The sequence below is a fragment of the Aspergillus nomiae genome, assembly GCF_001204775.2.
Source record: "Aspergillus nomiae NRRL 13137 chromosome Unknown contig00022, whole genome shotgun sequence".
Lineage (NCBI taxonomy): Eukaryota > Fungi > Ascomycota > Eurotiomycetes > Eurotiales > Aspergillaceae > Aspergillus > Aspergillus nomiae.
The window spans coordinates 105,803-119,716 of NW_015378077.1; the positions used below are offsets into that span (position 1 = coordinate 105,803).

At 46.6% G+C, this 13,914-nt stretch overlaps 8 protein-coding genes across 8 annotated transcripts; 2 read left to right on the forward strand and 6 right to left on the reverse strand.

Moving 5' to 3' along the window:
* Positions 1–384: 384 nt before the first annotated feature.
* ANOM_001703 (Zn(II)2Cys6 transcription factor) lies at positions 385–1,741 on the forward strand (the record flags this gene model as incomplete). Its single annotated transcript, XM_015546960.1, has 2 exons — positions 385–453; positions 596–1,741. 2 exons carry the CDS (start codon positions 385–387, stop codon positions 1,739–1,741), a joined length of 1,215 nt encoding a protein of 404 aa, XP_015410816.1.
* Positions 1,742–2,146: 405 nt separating this feature from the next.
* On the reverse strand, positions 2,147–2,422 carry ANOM_001704 (uncharacterized protein; the record flags this gene model as incomplete). The annotated part of the gene is made up of 1 exon (XM_015546961.1): positions 2,147–2,422. The coding sequence occupies one exon, from the start codon at positions 2,420–2,422 to the stop codon at positions 2,147–2,149; it is 276 nt and encodes a 91-aa protein (XP_015410815.1).
* A 699-nt stretch (positions 2,423–3,121) lies between these two features.
* On the reverse strand, positions 3,122–5,027 carry ANOM_001705 (Zn(II)2Cys6 transcription factor; the record flags this gene model as incomplete). Its single annotated transcript, XM_015546962.1, has 7 exons — positions 3,122–3,169; positions 3,218–3,854; positions 3,908–4,038; positions 4,109–4,419; positions 4,474–4,701; positions 4,756–4,947; positions 5,012–5,027. The coding sequence occupies 7 exons, from the start codon at positions 5,025–5,027 to the stop codon at positions 3,122–3,124; spliced, it is 1,563 nt and encodes a 520-aa protein (XP_015410814.1).
* Positions 5,028–5,394: 367 nt separating this feature from the next.
* Positions 5,395–6,414, reverse strand: ANOM_001706 (SDR family NAD(P)-dependent oxidoreductase; the record flags this gene model as incomplete). Its single annotated transcript, XM_015546963.1, has 4 exons — positions 5,395–5,470; positions 5,531–5,861; positions 5,947–6,269; positions 6,326–6,414. The coding sequence occupies 4 exons, from the start codon at positions 6,412–6,414 to the stop codon at positions 5,395–5,397; spliced, it is 819 nt and encodes a 272-aa protein (XP_015410813.1).
* A 733-nt stretch (positions 6,415–7,147) lies between these two features.
* Positions 7,148–8,208, reverse strand: ANOM_001707 (phytanoyl-CoA dioxygenase family protein; the record flags this gene model as incomplete). Its single annotated transcript, XM_015546964.1, has 3 exons — positions 7,148–7,499; positions 7,558–7,933; positions 7,998–8,208. The coding sequence occupies 3 exons, from the start codon at positions 8,206–8,208 to the stop codon at positions 7,148–7,150; spliced, it is 939 nt and encodes a 312-aa protein (XP_015410812.1).
* Positions 8,209–8,901: 693 nt separating this feature from the next.
* Positions 8,902–10,242, forward strand: ANOM_001708 (choline transporter; the record flags this gene model as incomplete). The annotated part of the gene is made up of 6 exons (XM_015546965.1): positions 8,902–9,120; positions 9,176–9,298; positions 9,375–9,484; positions 9,553–9,674; positions 9,753–9,986; positions 10,049–10,242. The coding sequence occupies 6 exons, from the start codon at positions 8,902–8,904 to the stop codon at positions 10,240–10,242; spliced, it is 1,002 nt and encodes a 333-aa protein (XP_015410811.1).
* A 2,111-nt stretch (positions 10,243–12,353) lies between these two features.
* ANOM_001709 (beta-lactamase family protein) lies at positions 12,354–13,107 on the reverse strand (the record flags this gene model as incomplete). Its single annotated transcript, XM_015546966.1, has 4 exons — positions 12,354–12,427; positions 12,479–12,754; positions 12,817–12,894; positions 12,945–13,107. The coding sequence occupies 4 exons, from the start codon at positions 13,105–13,107 to the stop codon at positions 12,354–12,356; spliced, it is 591 nt and encodes a 196-aa protein (XP_015410810.1).
* Positions 13,108–13,266: 159 nt separating this feature from the next.
* On the reverse strand, positions 13,267–13,826 carry ANOM_001710 (uncharacterized protein; the record flags this gene model as incomplete). The annotated part of the gene is made up of 2 exons (XM_015546967.1): positions 13,267–13,370; positions 13,457–13,826. 2 exons carry the CDS (start codon positions 13,824–13,826, stop codon positions 13,267–13,269), a joined length of 474 nt encoding a protein of 157 aa, XP_015410851.1.
* Between the last annotated feature and the right edge of the window lie 88 nt (positions 13,827–13,914).

The window sequence follows — 13,914 nt, forward strand, 5'->3', positions numbered from 1 at the left end:
GCACAGACCGAGCGAGCCACAATTTGTAGTGATGACTCTTGTTTGGAAACAAAAACCATGCTCACTGGTGCGACCTGACCCTTACCAACTTACCAACTGCCTCGGCGTAGATGATGAGCCCCTTTGCGTCGCTGAATGGAGCCGGTGGGTCTTGTAGTCGTACTCGTATCGGTTACTCAAAAGAGTGAAAACTGCCGTCGGATGTGGCGCGTTTGAGGGCGGCAGAATCCCGCACGGATGAAGCAGGCGGTGGAGAAGCGGAGCCCTTGGGTGTGGCGTTTTCTCGAGGCGCCAGAAACTTTGAGGCAAATGACTTCACCAGTAATCCAGGCGTGTCTATCATTGGGATGATGAGCCGCTCGTACCTTTCTAGAAGTCCGTGAAATGCCCATTCGTCGACCCCACCGGAAATCCAGACATGGCTGCAAGGCCTGTAAACGACGAAGAGTGAAGGTAAGCTACTATCCTTCCACTCCGGTGCTTGGCACGATGTAGTAGATAGACAGGAGCACTAGGTCTTCATCTTCAGGGATGCCAATGGTTGTGCTCACCATTGAATGTTACAAGGTCTCATCTCCTAATTTGTCTCTTTAAGTGCGATGAAGTACGACCGACCTGTTCTAATTGCAAACAACGGCAAGAGGACTGTGACTATGGCACAGATACCCCCTATATCTGGGCTACTGAAGGAAGTGTACCTCGGCGGCGGGCGCGAAGCCGGGTGAAGACACCTTCCCATGATCAGGATACTGCGGTATCATCAGCAGATACATCTTTCGACCTGCTAGACAGGTTCGGAACAAATGACACAACGGTCAACCCGAGTCCGGGCCTGGAGATGAATCAGCTGAAGCTCATAGTCCAATGGCAAAGGGATACGTGCCGAGTCCTCGCACGGAATGAAAAAACAAAGCATGTCTGGGGGGTGCTACTGGTTGATGAAGCCTTTAACACGCCGTTCTTAATGCACGGCATCTTAGCTGTGTCCGCGTTGCACCTCTCCTTATCCGAAGACGAACCGCAGAAGTCCTTCTGGCTAGGGCTGGCAACAGCACACAAAAGCCAGGCACTTCCACAGTTTTTGGAAAATCTCCATGGTGTCGATGCAGCGAACGCAAAGGCAATGATGGGCCTCTCTGGGCTGGTGGTTGCATTTGCATTCGGCTCTGCGTTGACCGGAGTCTCTGACGCCGACAAGCCCTGTTTAGGTACTCTACACAACATATTTGTCCTTTGTCGCGGTGTTCAGCAGATTATCAACGTTGCTTCTACTCTACGACACACAAACTTTGCTCCTCTCTTCGATCCAACTCCACCACAAGTTGCTTATCCCGATCGTGCCAAAGAATCGCTCGACCGCCTCGAACAACTTAATACCGCACATGGGACGGGCAGAGGACATGATACTGCTGCATACGCGCGTGCTATTCAAGAGCTGAGAGGATTGTCCGTTCACACGTTTGCTCAGCCAACTTGCATGATGCTGGCTGCGGGGTGGGCTATCAGGGCAACCCCCGAGTATCTCCAATACGTGCAGCGACACGAACCTTTTGCGTTAGTTATTCATGCTCATTACTGTACCTTCCTCCATATAGCGCGAGAAAATTGCTTCCTTCAGTCATGGGGAAGCTGCGTGCTCAGGGAGATCTATCATCTACTGGATTCCACGTGGAGACCTCATATCAGTTGGCCTATTAATGAAGTCTTTGGGGAGAATTGGCTTTGTGAGAATACCATATAACTTCTTTTCTCAGCGTTTATATCCAGCCAGTGCATCTTCCTGATAGCGTTGTCATATATTCAAAGCGTCTTTAACTATTTCATTACTCGTCCCAATGATATAGGTGATTCCACCGCGGGAGTTGATGGGGACCAGAGTGATCAGATCTACAATTCTCGTCAAGAATGTATCTCGATAGCCATTCAAGTGGAGAACGAAGCGAGTATTTGACACTCAACCAACAACATATAAAGTAATTGATTCACGATTCAATAAAGACCGTCCAACGACAAAATCGATACGGAAGATCCACAAAGGCCAGGCCACCAGAGCCCATGGTACGGTCTTGAAAAATCGGCATCAGCAGTCATGCACTCAGAAGACACTGCTGAAGCTCAATCTACCCATAACACCTATGTCGATAACTTATTTAATCACTCCGCCGCCCAAGGCAGTCATACCCAACTTTGCCCAGAATCCCCCCTGTCCCTTCAGAGCCTCATCCATCTCGGCCTTAGATACGGGGTCTACACCCTTCGCTCGCATTTTCTCCTGTTTTTCTAGCGGTATCTTATGAACAGGATGGTCTTTTCCCACTTCATTGTTCATAGTCTCTTCAGAGGGCGTAATTCCCCATTTGGCGGATGGATCCGCGAGCGGCTTTCCTTCCTTGGACTTTTTCTTGGAAGAGCCGAAGACCATGCTTGTAGACTGCAGAAGGTCTGATCGTTTGACAGAGGTAGACAGCAGTCAATTGGGTATAGCGTTCGATGGGTGTATGTTAGGGTTTCGCAAGATATATGCAAGTCTTGGTGAAATAAGGACCAGACATGGTTTATATACCTATCATGTCTCCTGTGACGTGACAGCAGCTCCCAACAGTAATGATGAACGAGACATATTATTGGCGCGAAACTACAAACATGTTAACGTGACTGGATTGCCCGGCAGATTTGACATGGCCATTCATCGTTCCCATCGCTTTTCGGCTTACGTTGGGTTACAGTCTTGGCGGACGATCAGCCAGCCAAATTAATTTGACAAAAGGCAGTGTCTTGATTCTTGACGTCATTAGGCGCTATGGGAATGAGCGTTTTCGAACGGACTCTTTGCGAGCCGAGCGTGAGACTGGAATATGTGTTGTGTTCTCGGAAGTGAAATCTTCTGCAGAATGAGATGTAGCGACTACAATTCTGTATCTAGGTTTCCTCTGGCTTCATCATAGTATGCAATACACTTCTAATTAGAAGCGGTAGTGTTTGTTCTTTTAGAAAAGCTCGAGGACAGTTGAAATACCAAGGCTGTGCGAAACTAGTATCGTAGCAAGTCCTTGTCTTATGTGCGATGGCGGTGGAGGTTCTGGCTTGGATCGATTGCCGAAGAGTGTTCTCCAAGTTGCCATCAAAACATCAGGGAGTCGTGTTGGCGGACCAGATCCCTAGAGCATGTCTTCGCAGAGTTAGCCCGGGGGTATCATAGAAGGTGGAATTGGCTTACAAACTCCATCCACGGAATATTCCATGGTTTGCCTGCCTGTCGCTGTCTTTCGCCCCAAACTCTGGTGAGTAGTTCATCCATTGCAGGGTGGGGAAATCCGGTTGACTCTTTGATCTCACGCATACAGAAATCGACATATCGGTTTTGGTGCGGTATAGATGTTTCGGCACCAGCTATGAACAGAGGGAATAGTAACCTTTTGAACCATGTTGAGTCTGCCGAAATTCCAGCTGAAGCATCGAGGATTGCACGAACAGACGACTGGATGCGGTGATCCTCACAGGGAACACCCCATGTATCTGGGAACCGGAGCACGCGAATGATACAAACATGGCGGTAGGCCTCTGCGAGTTGTATCCACTCCGGATCTTCACCCGGAAACGCAGCGTTGTTGGGATTCCAGACGCGAAAGAACTGTTCCGCATCGTTTAATAGGTCCTGGAAGTCATCCTGGGATAGCCTTCCGTCCATATGTTGCTTTCCTGCGGTGAGAACACATCCTATCTCATAAAACAACTCTACTGGACATCCTACTAGAATCTCTAAATTGAAATGTTCGGCTTCGAAGATGCACCTACGGACATTGTCACTGTAAGCCAACTTTTCCGCGCCGCTGAATCCTCGAAGAATGTCTAGCCTTTTCCAATGGTTAAAGTGAGTTCAATAGGTTCGACTGGTAGCCACACTTACCAGGCCAAGGCTGTTAGGAGAAATGCTGTTCGTGGGGAAGTGATGACCTTGGGCTGCTGGGCGAGCTTTCCGCATATGTAGCCAGCCCCGGTAAGATGCACTCCATGAGACGAAACCCCAGTCTCGCAGATCTGTTGTCATGGTAAGCGTCTGATATATTCCACAACGTCCAAGACTTTAGAAGGAGATTTTAATACTTACATCATAGAGAACTAATAGAATCACAACAGCCAGTAACATGTCCTGCTCATCATCCGTGAGGCCGTATATCTCTTCTTTCATCAAAAGCGAGCTGAGGGATTGCAATGCGGAGAGTTGATGCTCTATCATGCTAGCGACACTGATCTTCTCGGTCTCCCGCTTGCCAGAGGAGGTTATGTGGCACATGGTAACGCCCAGTACAGCATGTAAAATTCCAATGTCATGATATGCAAGAGGAAGGATATAGCCTCGAAATGGATTGTGCAAATCGTCGGTTTCGATTATCAGTGCTCTACATAAAGTCTTATCAACTGCGTTCAATTAGAGTTAGAGACACATCTTTCGTCAATACCTTTGACACTCACAGTAACTGAGGAGCTTTTCAGTCTCGGGCATTGTTAAAATATCATCGATTGTGGCTGCGAGCAAGGGTTTGGCGGTCCCTATCGCATCAGTAGTTGCTCTAGATGCATTTGAGGCCTTGTCTGGCTTCCCCTGCGGTTGGTTCGGTCGACGTATACGCCTTTTGTGGTTGTTCCCAGTTCGGGATTGTTTATTGATCGCCGTCGTATGGTTTGACCGCGTCTCTTGGCCTGGGCTTCCATCGTCAGTGGTGACAGTTTACTGCGCACCCAGTGTCTTACTACTTGGAGATGGCTCGCCTGAGGACAGCATAGAATCGTCCCGCTGTTCACCTTTTGAACTGAGTTGGTCTTGAAAGAAGAGAAACCGCGGAGGATAGCCCTCGCAGTGGAGACCTTTCACCCGACATCTGTTGCAAACCGGGCGAGCGCGGTCACACTTGCGACATTTCTTCCGGCAGGTACCGCAGGCAGGGTCTATTTCGATGATTAATAGGCTTAGCAGCTACTAAGTGAGTTAATGAAGTCGAATCTCACATACTAGTCCGTGATTTCATGACTGGAAAGTGCAAGAATGCTGAAAAACGAAGGCTCTCCGTGGATATCGGTACAAGGTAAGTGGAGAAAGGAGAGATCAACGCTAATAAATACGTCCTGTCCACGTGAGGAATGGGATACTTATTCTTGGGAGGAAATTGGCAATTATTTGGTTCAGCTCCGAAAATTGAAGATAAGAGTTAACCTACGGTGAATGATATTACTTGATGGCCCTCTACAACAATACTGGTTTCCCTTCATTTAGATTATCTTGTTCTTTTTGTTATCCTTAGACTACCTGAAGTTCTATCATCATTTTGTTTTTCTATTCATAATGCTTGCCACCGCTTTATGGGGCGTTTCTGGCCAGGCTGCTATTGCCACGGCCTAGAAGAGCAGCAGTCCACCCGTTCCACTAAGAACACTCCCCGTTACCCATCGCGATTCCTCGGAGCAGAGAAAGCTATCCAGCATGTTAGCCTCCCATCACGTCGTAATCGAAAGACTGGTGACAATTCCTTACCTCACGAGAGGCACAATATCCTCCACCTCTACCATCCGTGCCTCAGCCGGTGTACTGTCGACCATCGGTTGCAATGCTTGCTTGAACTCCGGAGAACTGTTGTGAAATTGTTCGGTGGCAACTGGGCCTGGGCTCACGCAATTGACGGTAATTCCGTGAGATTGACCAAGCTCAGTAGCCCAAACCCTCGCAAACGATTCTAGACCGGCCTTGTTCGCCGCATACACTGTGGTTTCCGCGACGCCCATGCGAGCTGCAGCAGATGTGATGAGCACTATTCTTCCCCCTCGGGGCATGTGAGGTACGGCCGCTTGAGTAAGGAAAACTGGAGCTATACGATGACAAGGTCATCAATTTTCCCAGCTATCAGCACTCTCGTTTGGAGTCGTCGTCATTGTCTGTTCTAATGTGCATACCTTTCAAATTCACATTCACTAGCGTTTCAAAAGATTCCTCTGAAATATCTTTCAGATAGCAATCATCTCCATTACCAGCATTGTGGACTAGTATATCAATCATATTTTTCGGACTCGCCTCCACGGCTGCGTCAATGAGCGTCTGTCGATCTGTCGCGGAGGTGATATCGGCCTTTACTAGAATCCCCTTTCCCCCTGACCCTGTCTCTTCGATCGCGCGGGATCTCGATGCTGCTGACGGGAATGATTTCTCACTGGTATATGTTATTATAACCGCGGCGCCTCTACGCCCAAGTTCGAGCGCAATCCCTGCACCGATGCCCCTACGCCTTGTTAGCCATGTGAAACCTCCAACCTTCCAGAGATATATTGAACATACCGGGAGGAACCCGTTACAATGGCTGTTTTGCCAATTAAATTCGAGGACAGGCTAGGTAACTGCCGGCTACTTTGACCGTTCGAGTGCATGTTATCGACGTCAGAAGAAAATGCAAACTTCAGGGTTATAATGGATGGCAAGAAATGATTTAGAATAATACTGCGGGGAAGTATAGTTGGAGCGAAATGGGCGTCTTTTATTTATCAAGAGCTATCATGTAGAGGTAAGTGGAGACACCAATCCCCTCTTTTCGTTCAATATCGCCTTTTGGTAGCCTGGTTGGGCGCATTGCCGTATAGGGCAAGCAACCCAGCCGAGTGCCAGTGGCGAAGTTTCATGGCTAAGGCTTGGAGTTGGGGTATTATCATTGGTTTTTCCCTTCAACTATCCACCCCTCAGTATGCGAAACATGCATAGCCGTAGGCTTCCGCCCCCGAGAGACGTCATAGTGTACCTATCTTGTGGCATTTCGGTATTATTTGCTCTTGATACACCCTTAGCGTTCCTGTGATCAATGTCCTGCCAAGAAACCGTTGCTGCCAGGCAAGGAGGATGCAGAAGACCTGCATATTGTACTCGGCATTCGTAATCAACATTCCCAAGGCGGCTAATTTCGTTTTTGTAGACAGACTAAAACTTAGACTGTCGGGTGCGGTATCTACATGTTGGAACTTGGAGTCACTCGAATAGAGAATAAGGGACAATCAAAAGCTTGGTATGGCTGTTCATTTCATAATCTACTATCTGTTTACCAAACAAAAGATCTCGCATCCCGGAACACTGAACATGAGACTAGGATTTCCTAACATCGCATCGAACACCTTAAAAGTCAGTGGGTCTGGCATCCTTCAAGAGCTCAGGTCGAAGATGGTATATCGGATCCATCTGCTCATAGTAGCCACAGGCAGGATCGCTCATGTAATATCCAATGTACTCTTGAATGTCGCGGTCGTAGGTCCGCGCTACGTCCTGTGGTACGGCTAAGAATTGGTTCTCCTCCTGCCGCAAAAATCCACGCGTGATAAACGTAGCGAAAGCCAGGCGATACTCATCTTTGGTGACATTTGAGCCTCCGCCATGAAAGGCAGATGCCAACATAATGAAGCCATCTCCCTTCTCCATGTCAGCAAATATGCATTGATCAACGCGAGGTGGAGTGTTGCGATCAGTGCCCCTACAGCCTGTCAGATAAACCACATGGAGCATGATGAAGACATCTATTTCTAACCTACCAAAGATGGCTCCGGGGAATGAACTGGGTACCCCCGTTCTTCTTCGTAATTCTGCAACCAGCCACGAACAATCCAACGGCTGACTCGCGATTCATGTCACGGGCATCATCCCATTTATCGATCTCAGTATGGTAGCGATGGGCAATATAGTCATCGCGGTGCAGGGGCTGCGCCTTACCGCCGGGGCCAATTCTCATCGCTGTGCAGGAATGGACGTAGGGCTTCGATACGGACTCTTTCTTTTCATCTCCCCACCAGAACCAGCTCTTTGTAGTTAAAAAGTGCTCACAGACCTTGCGGAAAAGGGGATTCATGAGTTGCGTCTTAGTGTAGGTAGGGCTTCGCGCAATCAGTGAGGGAGCCCGTTGGGTTTGCGCTTACACACGAGGTTAGCCCTAGCCATTGTATGCCTGCCTTGAAGTATCTAATTTCATGCTTACCTGGGAAGAACGTGCCATCCCATTCCACGTCATTATCCAGGCGATCCTTTACCTCGTGGAATGCCTTATCGACATTTTCTTCGGTGATCAAATTCTTCACAAATACCCCGCCATCACGCTTCAGCAGGTACAGAATTTCCTCGAGTGGAGTATCTTTGGACACTTTTTGGACCTCGTCGCTGTACTTAGATGTATCAAAAGAGTCGGACATGTTGAATAGTCTGCAATTGAGGGGACAACTTAGTGCTATCTGTACGAATGGTAACTCGTATTGCTCTATTTCATGGAAGTACTAGGTGAATATCTTATATCTTAGAGAATAACCGCTGTCGTCACACGAGGTCTTCCTTTAGATCTTACTTGTCCTGATCTTTAACATGCGTGGCAATTATTTGCGGGGGTACGTGTGGGGAACCCTGGCGGTTGGAATTCCTACCCAAAAGAGTACCATCCCCAACCCGGTGGTTGGGGACGCACGGGCTATCACCTCGCAGTTGTCAGAGCCTTTCCCGACCTCACTTTCCTTTCAGCCGTCTCTTTTTTTTTTTTTTACTTTTTTATTTTCTCGCGCTAACCCAGGAGGATATTCTTCTTCTATCTTTTGCACTAAAATAGCAGAGGGTTAGCTTATCGGCCATCGGCATGTAAGTTTGCGGGGGAACTATACCTAGGGCTTTGTATGCCTGATAACGACTACCAAAGGATGAAGAACACTCCCTTGCAGGCATAACGTTATCTACCTCGTTGTAATATCCCTTGATATGTCTAAGACTTTTGGAATGTAGTGTATATAAATTCCCGCAGATCCTGGAGCAAATGAAGTTTTTAAACATACACATTCACTCATTTCTACCGATATACACATTGTGGTCTTTCTTATTTCTTAGAAATCTCTTATCTTCCCATGGCTTTCATGCTGAAAAAGCCCATCAAGGGCGAGCCCCGCGCGGCTGATGACCAGAGCATCATCCCCGGAACAGTCACTAATATTACGAAGGATACAGACGACGACGATGCAATCCTCCGGGCAAACGGCCATCAGACGGCGATGCCTCGCCAGTTCAACTGGCTCTCTGCTCTTGGGCTGGGCTTTTCAATCACCAACTCTTGGGTTGGCTATCTAGTATGATCACCTTCTGCCTCAGGAGATACCCCGCTGACGATTGTGGACGTGGTAGAGCTGTTTCGGCCAGAACCTGACATATGGTGGCGCTCAGACCTGTATATTCAGTCTGATAGTAGCTTTCATAGTTCAGTTTATCGTGACCTTGGGACTCGCTGAGCTAGGGTCTGCCTTTCCTGTAGGCACAGCCGGTTCTCAGCACACACAGACACACAGACATATACAAGGAAGCTACTAACACTGTAGATGAACAGTCTAGCGGTGGGCAGTATCACTTCTGCTATATCCTGGCCCCCGAAAGGACGAGGAGATACAGTGCATATATTGTTGGCTGGCTGTCAGTCTTAGCATGGTGGATTGTCACGTATGTACCAGCCCAAATCAACCTGTTGCATATCACAGTCACTCTAATGGCTTGCTTCGTTTCTACAGCTGCTCCGGTATCTCCCTTGCTACCGTCGTTCTGAATGGTATTGTACACTTTTGCTCATCTGGGTATATTGCCAATCAGTGGCAGACATATCTTACCTATGTTGGTGTGTCAGTTGTTACGAGTAAGTATTGGGGATGGTCTAAACATATGGACGTGCTCAATGAACAAAACCAATAGATTAATTTTAATCACTCTTTAGTCATCCCAGTATTTGCCGCATCTAACAGAATATCACTCGTAACTCAGGTTGCGCTTTATCTCTCGTTATCAGGCTTCGTCATCTTTCTTGTTGTTTCCATTGTCATGCACCAGCACATGCAGCCACAATCTTTTCTACTCCAATCGGGGCAGGGAAACAGCGGGTGGAACGAAGGCACTGCCTGGCTACTGTCTATAAGTAATGCTATGTATGCGTTTGGCGGTGTGGACGGAGGTCAGTTTAGTTACTTCAGGACTGTGTTGCTTGTTCAAACACTATGCACTAACATCCAACAGTCATTCACATTTGTGAAGAAATACCCAAGCCAGGAAAGCGAGTTCCGCAAATCATGGTAATGACGATGATGATAGGATTACTCACATGTCTTCCAGTATTCATTGTCTTCATGTATTTTACCATTGACATGGAGGCAGTACGGGAGGCACCTCTTCCCAGTCTTGAGCTGGTATACCAAATGTTAGTGTTATAAATCTCGAACCAAATGTCTAATACTAACGCGACGACGCAGAATTGGAAGCCGGAGTGTTACACTAGGGCTGTTTATCCTATTATGGGTGATTTATGCCTGTAAGCCGCTCAATAAAACGACCACGGCATATACAGAGAGAGAGAGAGAGAGGGAGAAATGCATTATACCCGAATACAGCTCCTATCCAGGGGCTCTTCTCGGGTCGTCAACGGCCGTTTAGTATATACTAAGCAGCTCTTATTGACAGTTGTGTTATAAATGGGCTTTATATATATTATGGATATAATAAAGGGTCTAAAATAGCGGTAATTATTGTAGACTGTTTTTTCCTTTTTCTAGATTTTATACTACCAATTATAAGGTTGATTTAATAGTTTAACTGTCTAAAGATAAATTACTAGGTAGAAAGGGTATAGCTACTGGACATGTTAATAAGTATTGTATTAAAAACGTGGGATTCAGCAGTGGAAATATACGTTGAGAAGATATCTAGATAGGTAGGCTTCCAGCGTGTATTAGAAAGAAATAATATTTTAAAATAGTGATTTTCAAGAGATATGTATTATAAGGTTAGTATTTAAAGGATCTAGAATAGGGTTAAATAGCAGCGGTATTTATACTATAGAGTATAGACTATTCTATATTATATAGATATTTTAAAACTAAAGGATTTAAGGATTCTATTCCGCGGCCGTAGATTACGTTGATAGTATTCTAGGGAGCTAGCGCTAAGCCCTTTATATACTTCTCGTTAATATTTTAGTTAGAAGGTATATTGGCGTGTTGATGCGTTCTCTAAAATAATAAAAATATAGTAATAAAGGCGATTTTATTTTATCTCTTTAAGTGGATAATTAAGCGTAGGAATAAGAGAAAATCGATCGATTTAAACAATTTAATAAGGTAAAGGATTAAGCGTAGGAATAAAGGAAAATTAGTCGATTTAAGCGATTTAATAAGGTAGAGAATTAAGTATAGAGATAAGAGGGAATTGATCGATTTAAGCGATTTGATAAGGTAGAGGATTAAGCGTAGAAATAAAGGAGAATTGGTCGATTTAAGCGATTTAATAAGGCAGAGGATCAAGCGTAGGGATGAGAGAGAATTGGTCGATTTAAGTAATTTGATAAGGTAAAGGATTAAGTGTAGGGATAAGAGGGAATCGGTCGATTTAAGCGATTTGATGAGGCAGAGGATCAAGCGTAGGGATGAGGGGGAATCGGTCGATTTAAGCGATTTGATCCCACGGCATATACATATCTGACAGAAATATAGTTTCGCTCCCGTCACAATGGGTCAGTGGTGGTCGAGTTGCATGGGCTTTCGCTCGTGATGTACGTTCGTACTCTACATGGGATATATACACACTAACTATTGTTAAGAGAGGAACCCCTTTTTCAGAATACTTCTCAGAGGTCAACGACAGGTTCAACTTCCCTGTGCGCACGACGGTAGTTGCCTTCCTGTTCAGCTGCCTATACGGTCTTCTTTATCTAGCCTCCACAACCGCATTCAACTCTATTATTACTTCGGCCGTACTTTTTTTGAACATCACTTATACTATACCCCAGGGTATCCTCCTCACCCAAGGCCGTACGTGTCTGCCAAAAAGGTATCTGAAACTTGGCTGGGTTGGATACTTCTGCAATGTTTTCTCAGTCCTCTGGATTGTAGTGCTCGGTGTTCTGATATGCATGCCGCCGAATCTACCTGTTAGCCTGCAGTCCATGAACTATGTGTGTATAATCCTCCTCGGCATTTTCACTCTTATAAATACTCTTTGGTTGTTCATCGGAAGGAGAAGTTTTGAGGGGCCACACATTGCTTGGAATCTGGTACGCTCCATAGCTAATTGACGTTTGTCAATTGCCTGTTCCGGTTGTCTTACTATCCCACTCACTATTCATGATATGTCTAAGTTATCCTCGCTCATGAGGCAGGTACGAGGTTTATTATTCATTGCCATCACTACCTTGAATATATCCCACAGCCTAATCAGTGCCAAACAAACTATCCTTGACTTTGGTGATTAATATTGCAATTAAAGGTTGCCCTGTAAGGGACTACCAAGGCCGTTGGCCGCGTGGCAGTAATCGTTGACTAACGAGAAACTACCCAGTCGTCAAGCCACAGCTTGCATACACCTCCTTCTCAATCGCTTGAAAAAGCTTGACGGCTTCGAGATCTACATACATGGTCAGAATATATGGTACTATAGGTAAATTCCATTACTCACCGCCGTATGGAAGAATCTGAGTAGCGAAGATCGTCGCAATGCCATTCACGCGATCAGCAAACCAGTATAAATTTGCCAGGCCCTCCCAAGACGCTGAACAAGCTTCCCTAGCAGTTTCGCTTTTCTCATGGCTCAACATGAATGTAAGGCCCCATCCATCGGTCGAGTTTCTGGGTTTAGGTATAATCGGACAACTGTTGGCCAGTGTAGGTTTTGCCGATTGGCAATAGTCATTGTGGTAGATCGGATACTGTGGGATCTGGTCGGTAAGCATTTCTTTGCAAGGTAGAAGATTAGTATGAATGAATTGAAAGACGTATTGTGTAGTAAGTACCCACGCTGTACCGTTTCTGACTTCAATATCTGCGCGTTCGTTTTCGGCCAGGTTCCGTTGTTGAGCAGCATAGCCAGGATTTCTGTTCATTTAGTTCCAATATTTCACGAGATGAAGGGAAAAATAACATACTCGAATACTCCCTCGGCGTCCCGAAGCATCCACAGCCACCCATATAGAATTTTTCATTCGTTGCATACCGCGGCTCGGCAAGCGCATGTCGAAGAAGTTGGTCGGTGACACTCAATGTGCCGTCGGCTGCCCGCTGGTGCATGTAGACAAGACGTTGCTTCATGGTTTGCGTCGGGTAAAACGCTAAATCCTTTACACCTAGCGGGGCAAATATCTACGTCTGAAAGTACTCCTCAAGGGGGGGGTTTCGTAGCCCGTTCTATGATGACTCCGACCCAATCGATGCTAACACCGTACTGGAATCCCGTTCCTGGTTGGAATACTAGCGGTCGCAAAAGAACATCTTCTCTCCGTCAAAATCGTCGATGCCGGTCGGCCTTGCCCAGTCGCTGAGCTTAACATCGTCAAAGGCATATCCGAAACCGGCTACTCACAAGTTAGAAGGTAAGTCAAGATACTGGCTGATTGTACGTACCTGTGTTGAGTCATAAGCATCCTGAGCGTAATCCTACGCTCCTGCGGCACTAGTGTGTAAGATCCACTAGAGTCTCTCGTCAACACCTTTAGTTCCTTCAACTCAGAAGCAAGACGATCAAGTTGAAAGGCATCGTCGAGTGCGAGCTCCCCTTGTTCCACGAGTTGCATGCATGCTATTCCTGTGAGGAGCTTTGTACATGAAGCTAACCAAAACACTGAATCCAATGTCATGCGCGACTTGCCATCCACCTTCATGCTACCCGATGCGTGCGACAGGATTGGATTTCCATCTCTGGTCACTACGATGCTAACCACCCCGGGAATTCTGGGATCTGGGCCACTTGTCGCTTCATCCATTCGGGCAATAGCCGCGCTCACGTCTCGTGTAGACTGTTCATCTGACATAACTGTTGCCCTGGATCGTATACGCTGGCCTCGAGTGCGATGCAAATGTTAAAGGTGAAGATTGGACTATGCATAAGGGAATGTCACA